This window comes from Lepidothrix coronata, unplaced genomic scaffold, assembly GCF_001604755.1.
Source record: "Lepidothrix coronata isolate B3197 unplaced genomic scaffold, Lepidothrix_coronata-1.0 Scaffold290, whole genome shotgun sequence".
Lineage (NCBI taxonomy): Eukaryota > Metazoa > Chordata > Aves > Passeriformes > Pipridae > Lepidothrix > Lepidothrix coronata.
In genome coordinates this window covers 996,293-1,006,070 of record NW_016690470.1, presented here as the reverse complement: position 1 = coordinate 1,006,070, position 9,778 = coordinate 996,293, and the positions used below count along the sequence as shown (strand labels likewise).

Below are 9,778 nucleotides of genomic sequence, written 5' to 3'. Positions count from 1 at the left end.
CCGGCCGCTCTGCTCGAGGGCAGTCGGTGCTGTCGCACGGTGCTGTGGCCGTGGCTGGGTCGTGCCTGGCTCAGCACAACGCCCTGTCCTCCCTCCTCCTCCTCAGCCGCGAGGCCGAGGGCTCCCCACAGCCCAGCCCCGGGTGTGGTCTCAGCCTGGACCCCCAGTTCTGAACCCTGTCCAGCTGGGAGCTGCCCTCCCACACCATCACCTTCCTCACTCGCGGGCGTTACGGGAGCGTCCACCGGGAGCCTGGGCAGGGCCAGGCCGGATTTGCTCCCCTGATCCCACCTCTCAGCCTTTCCTCCTGCTGCCTCACGGGAAAGAAGAGATGGGGGGATGGATCTTTAGCTCCACAGGGTTCAGCAGCAGGAAAGGCCCACGGGCAGGGGGCCTGGGGCTGCTCTCACCACCCCCACGACAAGGACCCCACCCCACCCAATCAAGCACGGAATGCAGAAGCGTTGGGTTTTAAAGATTTTTTTTTTATTATTATTTTTTGGTTTTATTAAAAAAAAAGCCCCTAAATTCTATGGCTTCCAGGAAGCATCAGAGAAATTGAAATGCCGTTTCTGTACACTTGGTTTTGTTTTTTTTTTTAAAGCAGTAACTAAACTCGCAATGGAACAAACGCTCTCACGTACAATCGCAGTATTTGGACTCCTCGCTGGAAGGACAGAGAGTCCCGGGCTCGGGCCGGGGACGCAGCCGGGCACACCGGGAATACCGGGAACACGGAGCCGGGAACCCCCCGATGGCCGCGCCCCTTCCCCTCCGCGGCTCCTCTTCGGGCTCCGCCGGGGCTGCTCCGAGCCGACGTGCTGAGAAGGGGCCACTTCCAGTGAAAATTTAAGGCGATTTTTTAAAGATTTGTTTGTTCGTTCGCCTCGCTGGGGACACGAGGTCAAACGTTGCACGTCCCCTCCCCGCCGTGGCCAGAGACACATCAGCAGCTGGGGCCGCCCTGCCCGGAGGAGCCAAAGCCGGGCTTTGACATCCCGAATTCAGGACCAAGAGGGGCCCCGGCGCAGTTCCCTCCCCAGGGCCCCCACGGCCCGTGGGAGACCCCCGTGCCCCCCCAGCCCCCCGAGATGGTCAGTTTGGACAAATGTTTCGAAGCAGCCACAGATGGTCCCATCCCCCCCCGCCCCCCCAGCACAGCCTCAGCCCCTCTCGGGGCAAAACAACAGGGTTTTGGTAAAGATAAGTGTGTGTCCCCCCCAAAATGTGTCACAATCAATACACACGACAGCGCACGGGTCAGTCACGTGGGGAGCTGCGGTGCCCTGGGGGTGGTGAGGAGCAAGGGGTGGGGGTGGGGGTGTGTCAGTTCCAAAAACTCCAGTTCCTCCCCCCAGGGGCAGGCTGGGCCCTGGCACCGGTGCAGGATTCCATGGAGGGAGGATGCCATGGCAGGAGGCTGCCATGGTGAGGGAATTCCACGCTGGCAGAGCTGGGACACCCCGCTGCCCTTCACTGCCCGGCGCTCACCACGTGCCTCCAGCCCCGACCGCGGGGCCTCGGGGGGCTCGGACTGTAAAAACCAACGCTGCCCCTGCCCACCCCTCCGACACCCAGCCCCGAGACACGGCAGCGCCACACGCGAGGCTGCTCCGCTTCCCCTCCCTGCTCTGCCACCGCCATTCCTGGGTCCCTTTGGTCTCGGCCGTCCCTGTCCCTGTGTCCCCCCAGCCCCCGGGAGTCTCCGACCCGCTCCCGGCGGGCCCGGACGGCGCCTGTATTGCTCACAAAAGTGCATCGTAAATGAACTGTAAACGCGTTTCCTCTCCCCGCCCCGCGCGGCCCCGGCTCCCCCTCGCCGGGCGGAGCCCGAACCGCTGTCACCGACGGCCTGACCGAGGGGGGACCCGGCGGGGGGCGCGGGGCGGGGGCCCGAGGGAAGAGCAGAATTCGGTAACACTGAAGATGACGGTCAAAGACTGACGACTCAGCACTCTGCACCGAGACTCACTTTAAATTAACTTAAGAGACAAAGAAGCAACAGAAAAAAAAAATTCCTCCTTAGCCCACTGCTCTCGAAATTGTCTTCATCTTCTTCTGACAGCGACGGGTCAGAGTCTGTAGTTGATCCCCATTTCAGACTAGTTATAGACTCAAAGCAAGAGACGCCGTGGATTTGTTTCGGTTTCCTTTTTTTCCTTCCTTTTTTTTTTCTGTTTGACGGACGCAGGAACTTCAGCGAAGTTGGGCTTGGTTCGAGTAAACGGCCACACGCCGGGCGGGTGGCGGAGGAAAGGACAAGCAGTTTGGGGAGGCCCCGCTCCCCAGCTGCGCGTGGGGCGCTGGGGGAGCCCGTCCGGCCCGGCCCCCCCCCGTCCCCGTCCAGCCCGAGGGGCTGCCGGCTCCGCGGGTCAACATCCAGCCACGGCCAGAGGGAGAGGAGCCGTCGCGGCTCCGCCCGGCCCCGGCTCACTTGCGACGCTTGGTGGTTTTCCTCTTCCTTCTCTTGAAGAAACAGCAGCACCTGGGGACAGAGGGACCTGTCAGAGCCCGGGTCGGGCACAGAGGGCGCGGCACCCCCGTGGTCAGGGGGCACAGAGACCCCTCGGTGTCTTGGAGAGACCCCCACGTGAGCAGAGCTGCTCTAGGAAGTGCCCTTGGTACATGGCAGGGGCTGGACTGGGGACACCACGATGGCCACGGCAAGTGACACCTTTCACAGCAAGTGGCACCAACCAGGGGAATGACACTGGCCATGGCATCCCGTGCCAGCCATGTGGCCAGAGCCAGGGGCTCCAGAGGAGGAGCAGCCCAGATCCGGGCAGCCCCTCTGTGCAGGAGCGAGGTGGGAAGGGCTGGGTGGGGTGGCCCTGCAGGGACACCTCGGGGGTGCTGGGGGACAGCTGGGCTGTTCCTCCCCAGAGGGCACAGGACAAGGCACTGCGGGGAGGGGCAGCGGGGCCGGGCCTTACTTTGTATCGTCTGTCACCTCCACCTCGGTGGGGGCTGTGATGGGGGCGTTCGAGTGTCCTGCCGTCGGGTCGTCTGTGTTCAGCTCTCCGTTAGTGGAGCTCATCACCTGGGGACAGACGAGTGTCAGCAGGGGCAGCCCGGGGTTCGCAGCCCCGTCCCTTCCCCGCGGCGGGGGGGCAGCCCAGGAGACCCCCGGGCTCTCCCCGGGAGCACCGAGGTCCCTGCAGGCACAGGATGGTGCCCTGGCCCAGACCACAGCGCTCAGTCTCGGTGCTGAGCCCTCCCCACAGCACCAACACGGAGAGGTCCGACCCCAGCGCCTCAGGGAGGATCCCGGCTCCAGGGAGCCCCCGCATATCCCACCGGGAGAGGGGCTTGCCGGCAGCTCCGGCGTGTGCAGGAGACACAGCCCGGGGAAGCTGTGAGCTCCAGGAGACCTTCCCACGGCTGAGACCCGGACACGGCTCCTGCTCCCCGGCCCCGAGAGCCGGCACCGCCGGGTCTGCAGGACCCAGCCCAGTGCCCACCCCGAGGGGTCCCTGAGCTCCTGCCCACTCGCCAGGGCAGCAGGGTCGGGCGAGTGCCAGGCTCGGGGGGACATCCGAGCCACCAAAGCAAGGACAGGGCCGGCACAGGCAACTGGGAGGTGCCTGAACTCCCTTCCTGCGCCCGCTGCCCGCAGGCAAGGCAGGAGCTCCCTGGGGAGGCTCCCCAAGCTGCTCGGCCCCACTGAGGGTCTCGGCCTCTCCCAGAGCCACGGAGGAGCTGCCACCCGACAGCCAGTGCCCAGCCAGCAGGGCCACGTCAGGATACAGCCCCCCAAAACCAGCGCGGAGACCCCCGAGCGTGTCCTCCCCCCTTCCCCGCAGCGCCGGGCGCAGGTGGAGCTCGGCAGGAGGGTTTGCGGGGCGGGAGTGGGAGCAGCGGAGGGGAGGGACGGGAGGGACAGGAGGAGCCGGACAGAGCTCGAGGGGGGCAGGTCCCTCGGCTCCCCCCGGACTGCCCGGCCCCGCGACGGCAGAGGGCCCCAGCCGGACCGAGCACCAGCATCGCCGCGGAGCAGCAGGAACGAGCAACAGCGGCGGGGACGGAAGCAGAGACGGAGGGAGCAGCGCAGGCCTGGCCAGGGGGACTCGGCACATGGATGTCCCACCATCCATGCGGGAATGGACCCCCAGGCCCGGGGGGGCAGAGCGGCAGCGGGCGGGAGGCTGCGAGGGCGGAGAGCACGGGGCTGACGGCGCGGGATGGAGGCGGGGACGCGCGGCCAGGGAGCGCCCGGGAAGGGAGAAGAAGCAGGGTCGGAGCCAGCGCTCCACTCAGGGAGGTGCCCTGCTCGTCGGGCACTGCTGGGACGAGCGGCACTGAGGGCAGAGTGATGCCCCTCCAGCTGCCACACTGCTGTGTGGCACAGAGCCAGCACTCCATCCATCCATCCATCCATCTCCAACTGCCCTCCGAGTCCCCTCAGCAGCACCAAGGGAGCCTGGCAGCCCCCGGGAAGCAGCACCAGCCTCGCCTGCGAGCTGTGACCCTCACGTCACACACTGGGGACAGGCAGCACGTGCTGCAGCCGAGGCAGGAGCCCGGGATGAGGCAGGAGCCCGGGATGAGGCGTGGCCCCGGGGCGGGGGAGCGGGGCTGATCCCGGGTGGCTCCGCTCCCTCCCGCGCCCGCCCCTGCCCTCGGCGCGTGGTTTATGTACCTGGACGGACCCCCCGAGCCTGCCGGCTGCCAGGTGAGCTCCCACAGGCTCCTCGGCAGGCTGCCCACCGGCCTGAGGATCCCACAACTCCGTCCCCTCGGGCGGCTGCTCGCGACAGGCAGGAGGAACAGAATGAAAAGAAAACAAAAGAAAAAGAGGAAGAATGGGGAAGAGAAGGGAGGAGTGGAGGGGAAGGAGCGGGAAAAGTGGCAAAAAGGGAGTCGAGAAAATAAGACATGCAAAAGCAAAACCATGACCGGGGCAGCTCGGGTTTGTGGTTGTGAAGGGCGCCCGGGGCAGCACTGACCCGGCGGCTCCCAGAGAGGTCCCTGCAGTGACACCGGGGGCTGTGTCCCCCTGCCACCCCTCACAGCCACCCCAGGCAGGGCAGAGCAGGGCCAGCCCCGTGTCTGGGAGCGGGCTGGGGCGGCAGAGCCGGGCCCAGGTGGTGCCACAGCCGCTCTCCATGTCCCCAGGACGACGCGGAGCTTGGTGGGGCCGGTGTGGAGCAAAGGGTGCTGCTCCTCCAGGGCAGGGGATGCTCGGCTGTTCCCACAGCCAAACGCTCCCCTGGTGAGCAGGGCACGGCCCCAAGGCTGTGGGGACACCCTGTGTCCCCAGGCTGGACACTGCTCCCATGCTCCAGGAGTTCTGTGCTTTGCTCTTCCCAGCGCTCCGGAGAAGGGATGCCAAACGTGGTGCTGGAGAGAGCAGACCCTACTGGGAGCGAGTTCCCACGAATGAGCCAGAGGTGATTTGAAGATGTTTCCCTCTCCCTAAGGAAGCGATTCCCAGCCCCTGGCCAGTGAGAGCCAGGGCTGTGCCAGGCTCTGGGAGCAGCCAGGACGCTCCAAGGGCACTGCTGGGCCGGGGTGTGGGTGGGGAGCACAGGGAGCTGCACCCCCGGCTCCAGCCCCTTTGCAGGACCTCTGCTCCTCATGGAGGTTCAAAAGGATCAGGGTCTGGGAAACACGAGGTTTGCTCTGGGTGCCAGCATTCCCAGAGTTGTGTGTCCTGCACAGGGGCAGGACAGGCCATGGCACTGGCCCCAGAGAAGGGCTGGGCAGTGCAGCCCCTTCCCCACAGCGACCCAGGCAGGAGCTGCTGGCACAGCTCTGCCTGATCCCTGCCCTGGGCTGCTCCCACCTCAGCTCCCTGTGCCCTGGTGAGAGGCAGCCCCAGCACGGGGCAAAACGCTGCCAGGCTGTCCCACCAGTCCTGCCCTCCCTTGTCCCTGTCACCACCCCATCAATGGAAGTGGCACCACAAGCAGAGCAGCGAGTTACCCCCACGGGGACACGGCGCTGGGGACACGGGTCCTCAGCCTGGACCAATCCCTCACCCATCACCCCGGGCTGACCCTGCAGCTTAGTGGCTGATGCCCAGGCCTGGCACTCCCTGGCCCTGCCACAGCCCCCACGGTGCTTCCTCCTGCTTCTGCCAGGCAGTGGGAACACTGTCCTGGGCCCCCACGAGCCACAGACCCCGCGCTGTGCTGGGGAACTCTCCACAGACAGCACTGGGGGAAAAGGAACGTCCAGTCCCTGCTCCAGCCCGGGCTCCTCCGTGCCCACGGAGCCACAGCCCAGGCTGCCCGAGCCCGTGGTCGCCGTGCCCCAGCTCACCTGGTGTTTGGTGTGTGGCTGTGCTTTGTCTCTGTTCGGGGGCTGCACCGGCACCTCGCTGTGCATCGTGCCAATGGGTGTGGGCTGGGGACACAGGGACAACGTCAGTGCCAGCACGGAGCCCTCCCGCTGCCCTGCACCCTGATCCCACCTCTGCCCCCACACAAACCCCCCCAGAACCAGGGCCTGACCCCAGTCCCCACCCCTGCCCCAATGGCTCCTCGTGTGCTATCTGGCTGCAGTGAGCCCACGGAGGGTGCCCATGGCAGAAAGTGAGGTGCCAGCGTGGCTGCTGGGGTCCCCTTGGCTCCAGGAGCCTCCCATCCCTGCGTCACAGCTCTGACCCGTTGGCACAACAGCCCCAGCCTGGAGCTGGTGAGTGGTGAGGATGGATGGAGCCGATCCCTTGGGCACAGGGGACGGTCGGGACCTGCATCCTCCCTGGCTGCTCGCTCGGACCCCGCTGCCCCCTGGGGTGCCCTCTGTCCCACCCAGCCCCTCCCCACTCACCAGAGGCTTCCCTGCCCAGTCGTATTCGTAGTCGAACACGTAACCGTTCCTCTCGAACAGGTCCGTGAAGAGCTTCCTCAGGTAGTCGTAGTCGGGCTTCTCGAAGAAATCCAGCCGCCGCACGTAGCGCAGGTACGTGGCCATCTCCTCTGCGGGGACAGGGGGTCAGGGGCTGGGCACAGGGCTGGGGACAGGGCCAGGCAGGGCAGGGCTCTCACCTGGGAAGTTCTCACAGAGCACCTCCACCGGGGTGGCTCGTTTGGTGTCGCCGATCTTCTGGTACCTCTCCTTCAGCGTGTCGGCCTGGCGGGACAGGGAGGGGCAGTGTCAGGGAGGGGAGGCACTGGGGGCAACCAGACCACAGATGGTTTCTGGGTCACCCTTTCCCAGGTAACAGGAGAAGCTCATTCCCAGGGAATTCCCTCACCAGGGCAGGTCTGGGGGACAACCACCAGGGAGTGCAGTTCCAGAAGAGCCACTGTGAGAGCAGCTGGGACCCCCTCAAAGTGGGGGGACACACGGACCCTACAGCTGCTCAGCGCAGCAAGGGCCTGGCACGGAGCTCAGATCTGGTGAAGTGCCAACCCTCCAACACCCTGAGGGCCAAAGCTTTTCCCCCCCGTGCCAGCACAGGGCCAGACCCACGGGCATCAGGAGCTGGCAGTTACCTTGAGGCCTTGCCAAGGAAGGCTCCCACGGAGGAAGTACATAAACATGTGCCCTAATGCTTCCAGGTCGTCCCTGCGGCTTTGTTCTGCACAGAGAAAGAGAGACATGGGCATGTTCCCACTACAGACACTGTCCCTGTCCCTCCCAGACCCTGCAGCACCCCAAAGGTCCTGCCAACACCCTGAAGAGCCGGAGAGGCAGTTTGTGCCCAGCCCCACCTCTGACAGGGCGGATCTCATTCCTTGCAGTCCCTCCCCCTCTGCCAGAGGAAAGGCTGCCCGGTGCCCAACACACCTTTCCCGAGGTGGGTGTTGATGCTCATGTAACGTGCTGTCCCTGTCAGGCTCTTGTGCTCTCGGTAGGGGATGTGTTTTTTGGTCTCGGGGTCAATGTACTCTTTGGCCAGGCCAAAATCGATGATGTGGATGGTGTGCTGCCGCTTGCTGCCCGGCCGCCCCACCAGGAAGTTCTCCGGCTTCACGTCTCTGTAGATCAGGCTTTTGGTGTGGACATACTCCATCCGTGTGATCTGGGGCACAGGGAGGTGTCAGTGCCAGGGCACAGACCCCCCCTGTGTCCTGCACACACCCCTGCACCCTGCTCTGGTCACCTTGCCCCAGCCAGCGTCCCTGCTCCCCCTGGCTTGACCATCCCCATAGGATGCAAGCAGGGGAACATCGGGTCCTCCCACCCTGGGAGACAACCCCAGCCCAGCTGCACCTTGGACACACAGGGAGATGCTCAGAGGGGGCTGTGCTGAGCTGAGGAGAGCCCTCCTTCGCCAGGGAGGGGTGAGGAATGGGAGGAGTGGTCTGGGATGTGCCTCCTGTGACCTGCCTGGCACTGGCTCACCCCTCCTCCCTCCAGCTCCCCATGGGGTGTCCCCCGTGCCCACCCCCACCATCTGGTCCCCCCAGGCAGCCAGGAGTGCCCCAGGGAGGAGCAGGAGGAGCCCCAGGGAGGAACAGGAGGAGCTGCTCACCAGCTGGATCGCGATCATCAGGACAGTCTTGAGCGTGAAGGTGCGATCACACAGATCAAAGAGATCTTCCAGGCTGGGGCCCAGCAGCTCCAACACCATGGCGTTGTACTTCCCACAGGGGCCAAAGTAGTAAACCTGAGGAATTCCTTCTGCAAGACATGGAGCAGGGGCTGTGTGGGGCTGCAACAGGGCCCTGCTGTGCCGGGCAGGGACGGGGGCTGCAGGGGGGGACGGCCCCACACTGCCCTCCCTCCTGCTGCAGACAGCCTGGCTCTGCCCCTGGAGGCAGCTCCATCTGCATCCCTGACTCTGCTGCAGGAGTGGGGGGGGAGAACTAAATCAAAAGAGATCAAAGATTAGACGCTGTGTAAAACCAGCCCCTCCCCGCCGAGCAGATGGGCAGGAGCTGCTCAGGCCGGGAGCAAAGTTGCAGAGTCACATTTAGGGGAAGCCCCTCTCCCAGCAGGGTCCCTGGCAGGCAGGACCCCACGGCCCAGCCCCATACCTGCATTGCCAAGCTGTTTGTAGAACCGATACTCCAGGTGCAGCTGGGGGGCCCGGGACTTTATGGGTTCCTTGGAGGAGAGAAGGAGAACAGTTAATTAGGGGGCAGGGTGTTTAGGGGGCCTGGCTGTCAGACACCTCCTTCACATGCGGGCAGCAGCTGGACTGAGCATTTGGGGTTGAGAACAACCAGTACAAAACAGAGATGAAGCCACAGGGGATAATGAGAGAAAATCAGCCCATATGGGAACCAGATCCACCCGGGACAGAGAGATCTGGATGCTGGGGTAGCCATGAATGGGAGCAGGTACCAGTGGGACCACTCCTCCCTGAGGTCCCTCTGCTGCTGCCACTGGCTGAGCACAGCACAGGCCATGGGCAGGGCTGGGAGAGGAGAAGCCTCAGCTCCTCCCTCTCCAGCCCCAGATCACCCCACCTGCAATGACGTGTGTTCCCAGCCTGCCCTGGATTCCGAGTGGTGAGCGGAGCTCCCCCGCAGCCTCCCATCCACCACATCCCAACACGCTCCTGCTCCCATCCACCACACCCCAAGCCCCTCTCTCCACCCTCCCCAACTCCTGGGGAGGGGCAGCAACCTCCTTCCCCATGGCCCCAACACCCCCCTCGACAGCTACTCACCAATTTGATCGCTACGTATTCGTTGGTGTAGAGGTTCTTTCCTGCAGGGAGACACAGGAGAAGGCAATGGAAAGCAGTCCCTGCACCACCCCCACCACAGCCCCTGAGGGATCACGGGCTCAAAAACATCCTGAACAGGTTCAGCAGCTCCCACAACACCTGCACAGGCCTTGAGGCACGAGTGGGAGCAGAACCCACTGTGGGGAGTTG

The 9,778-nt window shown here is 64.8% G+C and overlaps 1 protein-coding gene across 1 annotated transcript in view; it reads right to left on the bottom strand.

Annotated features, from left to right (window-relative positions):
• Positions 1 to 1,957: 1,957 nt before the first annotated feature.
• CSNK1G2 (casein kinase 1 gamma 2) overlaps positions 1,958 to 9,778 on the bottom strand; it is a 42,065-nt gene continuing 34,244 nt past the window's right edge. The window contains exons 3-12 of the mRNA XM_017837043.1: positions 9,569 to 9,609; positions 8,931 to 9,000; positions 8,426 to 8,574; positions 7,738 to 7,972; positions 7,443 to 7,528; positions 6,993 to 7,077; positions 6,775 to 6,923; positions 6,265 to 6,348; positions 2,934 to 3,040; positions 1,958 to 2,485 (exon numbers count right to left, since the gene is read on the bottom strand). Of these exons, the coding sequence (XP_017692532.1) occupies positions 2,431 to 2,485; positions 2,934 to 3,040; positions 6,265 to 6,348; positions 6,775 to 6,923; positions 6,993 to 7,077; positions 7,443 to 7,528; positions 7,738 to 7,972; positions 8,426 to 8,574; positions 8,931 to 9,000; positions 9,569 to 9,609 (1,061 nt within the window). The 3' untranslated portion in view covers positions 1,958 to 2,430. The remainder of the gene's footprint in view (positions 2,486 to 2,933; positions 3,041 to 6,264; positions 6,349 to 6,774; positions 6,924 to 6,992; positions 7,078 to 7,442; positions 7,529 to 7,737; positions 7,973 to 8,425; positions 8,575 to 8,930; positions 9,001 to 9,568; positions 9,610 to 9,778) is intronic.